The sequence below is a fragment of the Carcharhinus amblyrhynchos genome, chromosome 8 (genome assembly GCF_965287045.1).
Source record: "Carcharhinus amblyrhynchos chromosome 8, sCarAmb.v2.hapA, whole genome shotgun sequence".
Lineage (NCBI taxonomy): Eukaryota > Metazoa > Chordata > Chondrichthyes > Carcharhiniformes > Carcharhinidae > Carcharhinus > Carcharhinus amblyrhynchos.
In genome coordinates, this window is record NC_137331.1 from 99,023,366 (window position 1) to 99,038,559 (window position 15,194).

A 15,194-nucleotide genomic window follows, 5' to 3' on the forward strand; every position below is an offset into this window, starting at 1 on the left:
TGGTATAAATTCTCTTGACCATTTTTCACAACAGAACCGCTCCCTCAATTCAATCTCACTCAGCCTTGACTCTGAATACAAGGACACTTCCAACTACTAATTGTATTCTTTGACATCCACATTCAAACGAACAAAGAAAATTCAGCACAAGAACAGGACCTTTGGCCCTCCAAGCCTACGCTGACCATGTTGGCCTATCTAGTTCAACCACCTGTATCCCTCTATTCCCTTCTGTTCATGTGTCTAACCAGATAAGCCTTAGATGTCACTTAAGTATCTAGCTTAACCACCTCACTTGGCGGTGCATTCCAGGCCCCCACCACCCTCTGTTTAAAAAAAACTCCCTGCGCACATCTCCACTGAACCTTTACCCCCTTACCTTGAACTTGTGCCCCCTTGTAATTGAGATTTCTGCCCTGGGAAAAAGCTTCCAGTTGTTCACCCTATCTATACCCCTCAATTTTATGAACTTCTACTCTTCCAACCAGGTTTTCTGATGAGTTCATCCTGGGATTTAATTTGTCTCCAATTCATGCTTCCTAAAAATGGGTTCAGCTTTATTTGATGGAATGGAACTGTAAATATTATCGAGGAGTTGATGGTTGAGTTCAGAACAAACCCGTACTTCATTTTCCTAATTAGAGAACAAAGGTTCACTGTGCAGTGAGTCAGACAGAGACCGTGTTCATAGGGTGTGGATGACATCTTTTGGATATTACCTTGGCTGGCAAACGAATGAGCTGTTCTCATAATATTCCAGACATTATGTATGTAAATAACCAGTGGTATCTGTGAATTCCTATTGTCTGATCACAAGTGGGTTGTTATGAACACAAGCTAAATACCCACCCAAGAAAAATTGCTGGAAAAGCCACAATTTCCAATTTTAAAAGGGGACAAAAAAATAGAGAACCTGGGGGTGTTTGAGACAAATCTTTGAAGGTGGCAGGATGGATTAACAAAGCATTTAATAAAAGATGAGAGACACTGTGGACATTATGAATAGAGATAGGGATTTTCACCCCGAACCACAGATGCCGTCAGAGCTCCTGAAATTTTTCAGCATTTCCTGTTTTTGTTTCCGATGCCAGCATCCACAGTAATTTGCTTTCACCCAGTATCCAACAGGTCCATATGAGATGAAGTAAAATAAAGGTTTAAGCAACTCTTTGATCTTCACTATTTTAATAAATCATTCCCCTTGATTTAAAAAAAACCCTTATGATGCATTTAAATTTCTTCAAGAACTCCGTCCCTTATGAAAACACAGAATTGTATTCGTAGCCTCGCTTCAAAGGCTTGGATTTGTCAATCAAATTGTGAAATCCCTCCCACTGTGATAATGGTAGCTTGTCGTGGAACAATCATGGATAGTGCTCTGCTCAGTGAAATTGCAATCCGTTTCAGCAGGCTGCTTTTTATTTAAATTGAAGACATTAGAGATTAAATTCATTGAAAGCTTGACAATTCCAATGAGTTTATGCACTTTTTATTCACACATGTCTAATTTTAACAATCCCAAAGGGGTTTTGACCTTTCTGAAAGGGTATCCTATCTCTTCCAAAGGGATCCTTGGGCTGATCAAAAATGGCTCCTTAACAGTTCAAAAAAGGTACCCTATCTCTCCAAATGACCCCTTTAACCCTTTTGCTCAAATTTCTAAAAACCCATGAGTTGTATTCTGAATATCCCAGTGTCAGGAGCTTAGATATGAATCCAACTCAGTCTAAGTAGGAGCAACATCCTAGAAACCACAGAGGTTGGACTGTCTCAATCTAATTTCTAATGGAGATGGAAATATTATTGTGTTTCTTTCTAGTTAGTGCTTCAACAGGAGAAGCAGTGGCATTATCACTGGAAGCTGTAATCCAGAATAAGGCCCTGGGGACTTGGATTCAATAGCAGATGGTCACATCTGAATTCAACAGAAATCTGGAATTCAAAGCCTAAGGCTGACCATTGTCGATAGTTGTAAAAAAACACACGTTTCACTAAAGTCCTTTAAGGAAGGAAATCTGCTGTCCTCACCTGGTTTGACCTACATGTGACTTTTTGAAATGGCCGAGCAAGCCACTCACTCAGGGTCACTCCCAAATATGGATGGACAATTATTGTTGGCCCAACCAGTGATGCCCACACCCAATGTTTTATAAATAATTTCCTGTTGACATTAGAGACATTCATTGAAACAGAAGGAGGCCATTCAGTCTATCAGGCCCACTTCCAGCTCCTGAGTTTTAAAAAATAATAATTCATGGAATGTGACGATTGCTGGTTAGGCCAGCATTTATTTCTTATCCCTACTTTCCATCGGGTAATTGGTGGTGAGCTACCTCCTTGAACCACGATAGTTCATGTGTTGTAGAAACAACCACCACAGTAGTGTTAGGGAGGGAGTTCCAGGATTTAGACCCTATGACTGCCGAGGTATGGTGATATAGTTCCAAGGCAGGATGGTGAGTAGCTTGGAGGGGAACTTGCAGTTGGCAGCATTCTCGTGCATCTGCTGTCCTTGTCCCGCTAGGTGGTAGTGATCACAGATTTGGTAGATGCTATAGGAAGAGTTTTGGTGAGTTTCTGCAGTATAGATGGTACACACTGCTGTCACTGTGCAATGGAGATGGAAGGAGTGAATGTTTAAGGTGATGGATGTTGTGTCACTTCATTCCTAATTGACCTATTAATTTAGAGTCATCGAAGTTTACAGAATGGAAATGGGCCTTTTGGCCCAACTTGTTCATGCCACCCAATTTTTACCATCAAGTTAGTTTGAATTGCTCGCGTTTGGCCCATATTCCTCAATTCCAATATTACCCATGTAACTGTCTAAAAGCTTTTTAAAAGACAAAATTTTACCCATCTCTACTACGACCTCTAGCAGCTCGTTCCAGACACTGACCACCCTCTGTGTGAAAATATTTCTCCTCTGGACCCTTTTGTATCTCTCCCCTCTCACCTTAAACCTATACCCTCCAGTTTGTAACTCCCCTACCTTTGGGAAAAGATATTGACTATCTGTACTGCAGCAACTCACCAACAATAACTTACATTCTATAGACCTTAATCTTGTTAAATCAAAATTTAGCCTCAACAGAATGAACGTAGTTTTTATTTTTTTGAGGGAAGAGTAATTTTTTGTGGATCTTTTCTCTTCTTTCTCATTGGCCCCTTAAAACCATGACTCTCTGTTGTGATCATGTGACCTACACATATCCATGGACAATTCCCTTTCAATTGGTTGGTTGGCAGGGATCTAATTGTTTGCCTGAAGTAATTGTCAAAAAAAGGGAATGTTTCTGCCCTCCATGCACGAATACCTCGGATAATAAGAAATTGCACTTAAATCATGGGAAATGTGTCTCTGCTTTGATATTCCAAAATTAGGGATATTTATGTTTTTGATGCATCTTTTCAAACAAGCAAACACATTCTTGTCAAGTAACGAGTAGAAGCAATGATCCTGTGGTTATGGTGGGAATGTTTATATTAATAACAGAAAAATGGACATGGATAAAGTGAAGTCCAAAATCAACAGAGGTGTCCTTTCTATAGTCTGGTTATTTTTGGCAGAGGATGTCGTTTGGCTGCGTGTTCACAACAATCTTTTTTTAAAAGTTGAGGCCTACATTAAGCAATAAGATTCTTAGTGCTGTTCAGTACCCAGGGTTACTGGGCAATGGAGAACATGGAGTCTATCAGTTAGTGGTAACTATCATTTATCGACCTGCAGGTAGTTAGAAAAATTTGGGAAAATAAGGGACTTGTTAAGATCCTGTGGAAAACAGTAACAATCTGCATTTATATAGCAACTTTCACATAGTAAAACATTCTAAGCAATAATAAGGATAAACGTTGGCCTAGTGATAATATTGCTAGACTACAAACCCAGAAACTCAGCAAATGTTCTGGGGACCAGGATTCAAATCCTGCTACGGCAAATGGTGGAATTTGAATTCAATAAAAAAATTTGCAGAATGAAGAATCTACTGATGATCATTGTGGATTGTTGGAAAAACACATCTGGTGCACTAATGTCCTTTAGGAAGGAAATCTGCCACCCTTACCTAGTCTGGTCTATGTGTGACTCCAGAGCTACAGCAATGTGGTTGGACTATCAACTTCCCTTTGAACAAGGATAACTAGGGATGAGCAATAAATGCTGGCCAGCCAGTCATGCCCATGTTCCAACAATGTATGAATAAACAAAATAATTGACACCAAGCCAAGGTGGGGGATGTTAGGCTGTGTCAAAAAACATTTGATCAAGGAGGTAAGTTTTAAGGAAGAGAAAATGGAGGTGAGTTAAGGAGGATTCAAGAGGAAAGTCTGAAGTAGACAGTTGAAGGCATAACCATGAATGCTGGGTCAAGGGAAGGTGGAAAGCACAAGAGACCGGTATCTGAGGAATGCAAGGTTCTAAGGGGTCTGTAGGAAGTGAACACAGGATTTCAAAAAGCAGCTAGGCCCTGGACTAAATGTGAATCAGTGGTGAATGGGACACATGGGTTAGGATCGAATGATTTGACTGAGCTCATCTTCCATGTTTTATGGAATATGAAAAATGGAGGGCAGTCAGGATGCAATCTTCCCAATATTTAATTGGAGAAAATTGCGGCTCATATAGAACTGTATGTCAGACAAGTGGTTTGATAATGTAGAGGTAACGGAGAGGTCGAAGAGATGGTGCGGAAATAGGAAACGTATGATAAAGGAAAACTTGAGAGTCAGTATAACACTATTAGGAGATAAGGTTTTAGTAGTGACCCAAATCCTGCTAATTACAATGATTATGGCAATGGTTCCCTTCCAAGTTACACACCATCCTGACTTGGAACTGTATCACTGCTCTTTCACAGTCGCTGAGTCAAAATGCTAGATCTCCCTTCCTAACAGCACTTTGGGTGTACCTACATCTCAGAGACGGCAGCATTTTGTGAAGGCAGCTCACCACTGTCTTCTCAAGAGCAATGAGGGATGAACAATAAATGCTGGCCTAGCCAGTGATGCCCACGTCCCACAAAATGAATTTTAAAAAGTCATACTCAGTTAAACACTTAAGCTGGAATTTTCTAACCATTCACGTTGGTGGGATTTTCCCACCCCGCTGCAGTGATTGGAGATTCGGCTAGCTGCCAGATTCTCAGTCTTTACCACAGCAGGAGCATGTCATGAAGGGGGTAATATCATGCCCTTAGTTAGTCTTATAGGAAAAAGTGGTTGAAAGTTAATGGCAACATCCTCTAACCAGTGAAGAATAGTCATAGCTGCATGCTCTCACCCATGGAGAGTATGGTACTGGAAGTAATTAATATGGTAGAACTATGGTCGGCAGCAGGACGGAAATCATAGAAGATGATGGCATATTCCTATCGAATCAGCCTCCTCACATCCTATATCTCCCTCATCCCACAAGTTCTTCTGACTCCAGATGGTGTAACCATGCATCCCACTACTTCCTTCATCCCAGCCCTGACCTTTCACCTTGATGTTTTTGGTCATACAAGGACTGCTGCCAGGTCAGGTCATGGTGTATGAGGCTAAAGTCTTTGTGGAGCTAGAGGATGATAAAACTGAAGCACCATCATTTGATCTTGCAATCCAGACTCCAGCTCAGATGCTGGTGCTGTGTGACATTTAGAAGGGTAACATAAAGGTGGGGTCTGCTGGACATGAATGTGCATGATGTGGATGTGCCGGCGTTGGACTGGGGTAAACACAGTAAAAAGTCTGACAACACCAGGTTTAAGTCAGCTGACGAAGGGACTAACCCGAAAGCTCGTGAGTGTACTATCAAATAAATTGGTTGGACTTAAAACTCACGAATGTGCTACAGTGAGGGCAGACAGAAAGGTTAACCTGTGTACCAATGTCCCACAAGACAAAGTCACACAGAAAAATTCAGGATTTGGATGAGGACTTCCTAAAATTATTTGTTGCCCATCCCTAATTTCCCCATGAACTGAATGTCTTCCTATGCCATTTCAGAGGGCAATTAAGAGTCAACCATTTTTCTGTGAGTCTGGAGCCACGTGTAGGTCAGACCAGGTAAGGCCGGCAGATTTCCTTCCCTGAAGGACATCAATGAATCAAATGAGTTTTTACAACAACAAATGTTAGTTTCATGACACCCTTTACTGAGACTAGCTTTCAATTCCATATTTTTTATTAATTCAATTTAGCTTCCACCAACTGCTGTTGAGGGATTTGAATATATGTCCCCAGAGCATTAACCTAGATCTCTGGATTATTAGTCCAGTGTCAGTACCTCAATGCCAAAATCCTCCCTTAAATGGACTTTGAGCACTTTTACGGCATATAGAAAAACACAAGGCTTGCTACCTTCACGGATCTGACAGTCCTTACGCTGTCTCTATAACAAGCATGGAGGAGTCCAACTCGAAATTAACACGTGCAGAGTTTGGAGCAGCTTCTTTTGAGTATGGAAGACGCAGTGACCTCAGGTTGCTGACCTTTGCAGAATCATGCTAACACAGCCACTTAGATAATATTCAGTTTGGACCAGACCAGAAGTGAGCAGGAGATTGAGAATCACAACTCATGCAATTTCACCACAATTCCAACAGCTTTATTATCACAAATTTAAACCTGAAAACAAGACAGAACAATTTGGAACATAGTTACCATACTCCCCACCCCCAGGCTGCAGTCCAATTGGATTCGACCTGATGAGGACCAATGTGCTTCCAATGGGACCTCTCCTGTTGATGCCATTGCTTCCAACAGCGCTTTTTGATTACTGGCTTTTGGCTGCATGATAACTCTCATGGTAAACCTCTCTGAGCTGTTTGATTGACAGATCTGGATTAGTTTGGCTGCATTGTAATTGCTGTCATGATCAATCCCTTGGAGGCAATCGATTGACAGTCTTTGATCGGTTTGCGTGGTAACATGTTCTGAGAAGTGTCAGTTCATATTTATCTTAAAGCATATATTCTTACAAGTGACATGGATGCCATTTTGAAGTGAACTAATACTCAAAGCGCCAGAGCTAACAGTGCCACAGAGACCAATTTTTCAGCCTTAGGGTGCGACCTAATTTGTTAATTTTAAGATAATTTTACCAACCGCCATGCACTAGAAGTGGTGCATGGAAGAATTGTAGTGAAGTCATTTAATGCCCTAAAATGCAGTAAGGCTTTCAGAAATTAACTGTATATGATGTGATCAAATACCATGTCAACCATGTTACATCCATTGTGATTGTAGGAGTAAAGTTGCAGAATAAGTTGTGTCAGCAGGTTTTGCAGCAGAAAAATATATGGAGAGCACAAATATAATCCCAATGTATAAAGAAGAAATATTGAATGAGAAATTCTTGACATAAAAATATCAAATTTTGGCTGCTTAGCCTTTTTATCTTTCCTTCCTTCTGGACCTGCTGGTGAGGTAAGGCTCCTTATATTCGGGGGCATCACCCAACATTTCAAGAGGGGGTTGCAAATTCAAGCATATCCGGGAGAAGGAACACACAATTTCACACAACCCGTTACATACATTTCAAAGTTTCAGGACATGAAAATTGTTCTCAGGCTGGTCTGAAGTTGCAGGCCCAAAATTCTTTTCATTATCCTCTCATGGGATGAGGGCATCGCATATTGCCCATCCCTAATTGTTCTTGAGGGGACAGTTAACAGTCAACCACATTACTGTGGAGCTGAGGTCACATGTAGGCCAGGCCAGGTAAAGCGGCAGATTTCCTTCCCTAAAGCACATTAGTGAACCAGATGGTTATCATTAGACTTTTAATTCCAGATGTTTAATGATTTTAAATGCCATCATCTGCCATGATGGGATTTGAACCTGGACTGCTAGAATATTACCCTGGATCACTAGTCCAGTGGCAATATCACTGTGCCACAGTCTCCCCTAACTGCAAGCTGTTCTGTGGCATCATAAGTCTTCTCAGAGAAAATTGAAGCCCTTTCGTTCAACTTCACTTGAAGAATTCAGTCATATCCCTGACTATAATTTTCCCTCATAGACATCTGAACAAGAATTATCTTCCTTTAGAGTTTGCTTCTCCTGCTTTAGATTAAGGAGATCATAGAATCCTACAGTGCAGAAGGAGGCCATTCAGCCCATCGACTCTGCACCAACCACAATCCCATGCTATCCTCATTACCCCATGCATTTACCCTAATTATTTTCCTGACATTGAGGGACAATTTAGCGTGGCCAATCCAACTAACCTATACTTCTTTGGACTGTGGGAGGAAACCAGAGCTCTTGGAGGAAACCCATGCAGACACAGGGAGAATGTACAAACTCCACACACAGTGATCCAAGCCAAGAATCGAACACAGGTCCCTGGTGCTATGAAGCAGCAATGCTAACCACTGCACCACTGTGCCACCCTGATTACAGATATTCCCAAGAAAAATAGGGTGGTAATAGCAGGGGATTTTAACTTTCCCAACATTGATTGGGACAGCCATAGTATTAGGGGCTTGGATGGAGAAAAGTTTGTTGGGTGTACTCAGGAGGAATTTCTCATTCAGTATGTGGATGGCCTGACTAGAGAGGGGGCTAAACTTGATCTCCTCTTGGGAAAGAGGAAGGGCAGGGGACAGAAGTGTTAGTGAGGAACCACTTTGGGACCAGTTAGCATAATTCCATTCATTTTAAGATAGCTATGGGGAATGATAGGTCTGGCCAAAAGTTAAAATTCTAAATTAGGGCAAGGCCAATTTTGATGGTGTTAGACAGGAACTTTCAACTTTTTGGGGCAGTCTCTTGGCAAGCAAAGGGACATCTAGCAAGTGAGAGATTTTCAGAAGTGTGTTAACCAGAATTCAGAGTAAGCACATTACTTTTAGAGTGAAGGTCAAGGCTGGTAGAAGTTGGGAACCCTGAATGACTCAGGATAGTGAGGCCCTGGTCAAAAAAGAGGAGGAGGCACATGTAATGCATAGGCAGCTGGGATCAAATGGATTCCTTGAAGAGTATAGAGGGTGTAGAAGTTAAGATAGAACTCAGGATGGCAAAAAGGGACACAAAATTGCTTTCGCAGATAAGGCAAACCAGGAAAGCACAATAATGGTTCAACTGATCTTATCATAATCTGCACATTTTATGTTATGATCTGCAATGTACTGCTGGAAAAGCTGATGGAAGCACATTTACTATAGCAGCTTTCAAAGGGGATTCGGATAAATGCTAGCAAAGGGAATGTTTCAGGGCTGAATGGAAAGAGCAAGGGAGTGGGACTAATTGGAGAGTTCTTTCAAAGTGTCAAGTATGGTCTGCCGAATACACCCTTTCCTTCCATACTGTTAGTTCCAATGATTTTACGTACATTTTTCATTTTCTCCAGGTCACGAATTCACAACATCATTTCGCAAGACCTTCATGCGGACAGATTTTCGCAATGTAGTTTCAGGCGTATATCAGACAATGGCTTTTTCTGCAAGCGGTTCCAGTTTAACAGACGTACATCACTTCTGCAGACAGACCTGCGGCAAGGAGCGTTGCTGTGACGGCTTCATGTTGAGTCAAATAACAATTGATGGAGGTACAATGAGTCTTTAAAAGGAAAGAATTGCATTTTTATGCATCACATGCCTCAGAAATGCTCGAATGTGCTTTTCATGCAATTTTGTTTTATTGCAGTCATCAGGGGGATGTATTACATTATATTGGAGAGCCTCTGAATAGAATAATACATTATACTAGAGAGAGAGAGGTTCTGTACTGATTACTGCATTACATAAAGGCGATGACCCAGGCTGGGTACTTCATTACACTAGGGAGATCTCTTGGTCTGAGTAATTCATATATGGACACAGCTTTTATACTGAGTACATAAGACTATAAGATATAAGAGCAGAATTAGGCCATTCAGCCTATCGAGTCTCCTCCATCATTCAATCATGGCTGATATGATTCTCATCCTCATTCTCCTGTCTTCGCCCCATAACTCCTGACCCTCTTTTTGATCAAGATCTTATCCATTTCTTAAAGACACTCATTGACATGCCCTCCACAGCCCTCTGTCCACAGATTCACCACCATCTGGCTGAAGAAATTCTTCCCCATCTCAGTTTTAAAGGAACATCCCTTCACTCTGCAGTTGTGCCCTCGAGTTCTAGTCTCTCCCTCTAGTGGAAACATCCTCTTCATGGTCCACTCATAAGAACATAAGAACACAAGAAATAGGAGCAGGAGTAGGCCATCTAGCCCTTCGAGCCTGCCCCGCCATTCAATAAGATCATGGCTGATCTGTCGTGGCTCAGTTCCACATTCCCGCCCTCTCCCCATAACCCTTAATCCCCTCTCTTATCAAAAACCCATCAACCCGCGTCTTAAAAATATTTAGCGAGGTAGCCTCCACCACTTCAACGGGCAGAGAATTCCAGAGATTCACCAACCTTTGAGTGAAGTAGTTCCTCCTCAACTCCGTTCTAAACCGCCCCCCCTTTATCTTGAGGCTGTGCCCCCTAGTCCTATTATCCTTTCTGAGCGGGAAGAGTCTCTCCACCTCTATCCTATCCATCCCACTCTATCTAGGCTGCTCAGTATTTTGTAAGACTCAATTAGATTTCCCCTCCCCCCCGTATCCTTCTAAACTCCATTGAGTATAGATCCAGACTCCTCATATAACAAATGCTTCATTCTGCTAGATCGCCTCCAAGGCTAGCATATGCTTCCTTAGGTATGGGGCCCAAAACTGCTCACAATATTCCAAATGGGGTCTGACCAGTGCCTTATACAGCCTCAGCACTTGCTCTTGCACATCCCTGCTCTTGTATTCCAGCCCTCTAGAATTGAATCCTAACTTTGAATTTACCTTCATAATTGCCAACATTACATAAAGGCACCCAGACACAGTATTACATTACATAGGGGAGATCCTGTGAACTGGATATTACAGTAGGGGAGGATCTCTGTGCTGGGTAGGCTCTGCAGAGATTGATAGTATACTTGAAACCACGAGGTATCTCCCAGATAGCATACTGTTACAGGGGATTCCACATCAGCTCAAGAAGTAGCCCAGTCGCTGACTTTTAGCAATGCAGGGAGCTTGCACAGTGCGTAAAGCAGTAAATCACACAAGTTTATTGGAATATTTTTCAGTCCGTTTACTGTAGGAAAGTTCAGTCATGCTAATAAAATGCACCATCATGCTTAAGAGCTATGTGGAATATGTCTGGGTCTCAGGTCATGGCAGCAATTTATCATTCTCGAAATGAGTGTGATTCAGTTCAGTCACAAGCAATTGTGGGAACAATTCTTGAAACAACAACTCTGATGTTCTTTAAAAAAATCACAGTTTCAATGAGGCAAAGGTTTTAGGCAGTTCAGTCTTGTATAGGGATTAACTGAGAAAAAGGTAATGGATAACATGCATTCTATCTTAGCATGTTGTCTGAACATCTTCATGTGCTTCATGCTATTGTATTGTCACTTCATGTTGTAACCAGCTGTGCATAGCAACAACCCATAAGAAACAATGAGATGGATGGCTCATCAATCCATTTCTAGGTGAAATACAAACAGAAAATGCTTGAAATACTCAGCAGGCATCTCTGTAGAGAGGAATGGAGTTAACATTTCAGGATAATGGCACTACGAGGGCAATTCTCCTACCCTTGTCACGCCTGGCACAGGTTGCGCCAATCCTGGAGAATCGGCCTAAAAATTGGTTTCACGCCCAGCACCAACAGTTGGCGACTCTTTTGGCCCCTTTTGAATGGTGCAAGTGGGATCGCGCCCTTTCAATTTGCCTGAGATTGACTGATTGAATTTCAATCATTAGCAAGTTCGGCGCACAATCATCCCCCCCTCCTGAAATGCTCCCCTGTCTGGTGGGCAGTCACACCATCGCGAATCACTTCTGCTCTCCATGAGAAAAGACCTGGTGTGATGCGCATGATGGGGGTGGGCTCTGGGGCCATTGGAATGCCTGGTGGTCAGGGGCATGGCCAGGCAGTGCCCAGTGGACAGTGCCCACCTGGCACACTGGCTGTGTCCACCTGGCACACCATAAGTAGAAACCGGACATTCCAGCTGTGGCCTACTGTCACCCCAATGGTGCCAGTCGGGTACTGCCAATGTGCCATGGGCAGTGCGGAGGGGGTGGGGCGTGAGGAGCTGCCATGTCAGTTGGGCTGTGTGAGCTGGGGTTTCTGATGGCTGGGACATACAGGGTTGGACAATGAAGTCACTCATGATGGAGGTGGGGTGGGGGAGGGGTGGTGGGGGTGCATGGCGAGGATCAGGCAGGGGGACCCATTGGGAGGGGCCAGTTGCCAATGACCCATGTTGGGGAGGGGTCGGGGGAACAAGTTGCAGAAGAGGGGAGGTTCTGTCTCCCAATGTCCGTGGAGACATGTGACCCCAGTACTGCCTGGAACTCTCAATTCTCCAAAAATTTACTGAGTGTGGGGTGCGGATTTCACCTGAGAGACAGGATTGGTCTGTAATTCTTGACGTTATGATACTTAGAAATCTTTGGGGAGAATTCCGCCCTTCATAGAGTCATAAAGTCATAGAGGTTTACAACATGGAAACAAGCCCTTGAGCCCAACTTGCCCATGCCACCCTTTTGTTTTAAAACCACTAAACTAATCCCAATTGCCTGCATTTGACCCATATCCCTCTATATCCATCATATCCATGTAACTACCTAAATGCTTTTTAAAAAATAAAATTGTACCCGCCTGTACTACTATCTCTGGCAGCTTGTTCCAGACACTCACCCACCTTCTGTGTGAAAAAACTGCCCCCTCTGGACACTTTTGTATCTCTCCCCTCTCACCTTAAACCTATGCCCTCTAGTTTTAGACTCCCCTACCTTTGGCAAAAGATATTCATTATCTATCTTGTCTATGCCCCTCATTATTTTATAGACCTCTATAAGGTTCGCCCTTTAGCCTCCAATGCTCCAAAGAAAAAAGTTCCAGTCTATTCAACCTTTCCTTATAACTCAATCCATCAAGTCCTGGTAGCATCCTAGTAAATGTTTTTTGCGTTCTTTCTAGTTTAATAATACCCTTTCTATAATAGGGTGACCAGAATTTCACACAGTATTCCAAGTGTGGCCTTATCAACGTCCTGTACAATTTTAACAAGATGTTCCAACTCCTGTATTCAATGCCCTAATCGATGAAACCAAGCATGCCGAATGCCTTCTTCACCACTCTGTCCATCTGTGACTCCACTTTCAAGGAGCTATGAACATGTACCCATAGATCTATTTGTTCTGTAACTCTCCCCAACTCCCTACCATTAACTGAGTAAGTCCTGCCCTGGTTCAATCTACCAAAATGCATCACCTCGCATTTGTCAGCCCACTGGCTCAATTGATCAAAATCTCACTGCAATTGGAAATAATCTTCCTCACTGTCCACGATGCCACCAATCTTGGTGTTATCTGCAAACTCACTAACCATGCCTCCTATATTCTCATCCAAACCATTAATATAAATGACAAATAACAGTGGGCCCAGCGCTGATCCCTGAGGCACACCACTGGTCACAGGCCTCCAGATTGAAGAACAACTCTCCGTAACCACCCTCTGGCTTCTGTCAAGAAGCCAATTTTGTATCCATTTAGATACCTTACCCTGGATCCAGTGAGATTTAACTTTATGCAGCAACCTACCATGCGGTACTTTGTGAAAGACCTTGTTAAGGTCCATGTAGACAACATCAACTGCACTGCCCTCATCTACCTTCTTGGTTACCCCTTCAAAAAACTCAATTAAATTTGCGAGACATGATTTTCCACTCACAAAGCCATGCTGACTGTCCCTAATCAGTCCTTGCGTCTCCAAATGCCTCTCAATTCTTCATTTCTAGATGATGTCTGCTGCAACCACAGATTTATGTCCATTGCCTCGACATTATGCACTTCATTTGGTCTGGGTTTTGGAATTCTGGAAATACCTGAAGGTTTTTTTTATAGAATCCCTAAAGTGCAGAAAGAGACCATTCAGCCCATTGAATCTGCAACACCAACAATCCCATCCAGGCCCTAACTCCATAACCCCACACATTTACCCTGCTAATTCCCCTTACACAAGGGTGAATTTAGCATGGTCAATCAACCCAACTCGCGTACCTTTAGACTGTGGGAGGAAACCGCAGCACCTGGAGGAAACCCACGCAGACACGGGGAGAATGTGCAAACTCCACACAGACAATGACCCAAGGCCAGAATTGAAGCCGGATCCCTGGCACTATGAGGCGGCAGTGCCAACCACTGTGCCACCGAGCCACCTCACATTTTAAAATAATTTTCTTTTCTTCTCCAAATACCTCCTCTCACCTGCCAATGGCACTAGAAATATTGTCTCACTGTTAGAGAAAGATTTAGGGGGATGATGAGAAATATAATCTTCTTTATATTCCCATTGGTGGACAAGAGGGCACAGATTGAAGATCATTGCCAAAAGAAGCAATGGGGACAGAAGGAAAAATGTTTGCATGTAGCAAGTGGCTAGGACCTGGAAAGTGCTGCCTGTGCTGGAGGCATGGTCAAACGAGAGGGAATTAAATTGGTATCTGAAAAGAAAGGCTGTTTAGGGCTACGGAGAGAAGGCCAAAGAGTGGCACAAGATAAATTGCTCTTACAGAGAGCTGACAGATACGCGGCAAGCCAAACTTCTGTGCTGAGACCATTCTGTGATTGTGACTCTGAGTTGCTAATGCTCTGGATTGCATGGAATGATGATGGAAATCGATTTAATTGTAACTTTCAAAAGGAAATTGGATAAATGCTTGAATATGAAATCCATCAGGCTATGGGAAAAGACCAGAAAGTGAGATAATTGGTAAGCTTTCAAAGAGCCTGCACGGCAATTATGAACTTAATGGGCCCCTTCGATGGCCAAAGATCCTACAAACTCATAGAATAACCTTTATCCTGATTTTTTAAAGTACATTTTTGCACTGAAAAGCAGCTCAATTAAAGTCAGTACTGATAGTATTTTAATTTGTAACAGCACATGTTGCAATTTCTCACCATAAGTGCAATCTGCAATGATTCAATGAATGTAGAGATCCACAATCTTTTAGTTAACTTGTACTTGAAGCATAAAGCTTCAGTTTTCTGTGATTATAATCTCTGAACTTCAAATATGTTTCTCCAAGGAAACATATTTTGGACTGAGTGGCTTGTTTTGGGGTATTAACTTAAATATATTTTTATTTTTCACTCCTGATGGTCAGAA

General features: G+C 42.5%; 1 protein-coding gene across 1 annotated transcript in view; it reads left to right on the forward strand.

Moving 5' to 3' along the window:
* tg (thyroglobulin) overlaps positions 1 to 15,194 on the forward strand; it is a 364,697-nt gene that overhangs the window by 106,557 nt on the left and 242,946 nt on the right. Inside the window, exon 26 of the mRNA XM_080193545.1 lies at positions 9,335 to 9,532. Coding sequence (XP_080049671.1) covers positions 9,335 to 9,532 — 198 coding nt within the window. The remainder of the gene's footprint in view (positions 1 to 9,334; positions 9,533 to 15,194) is intronic.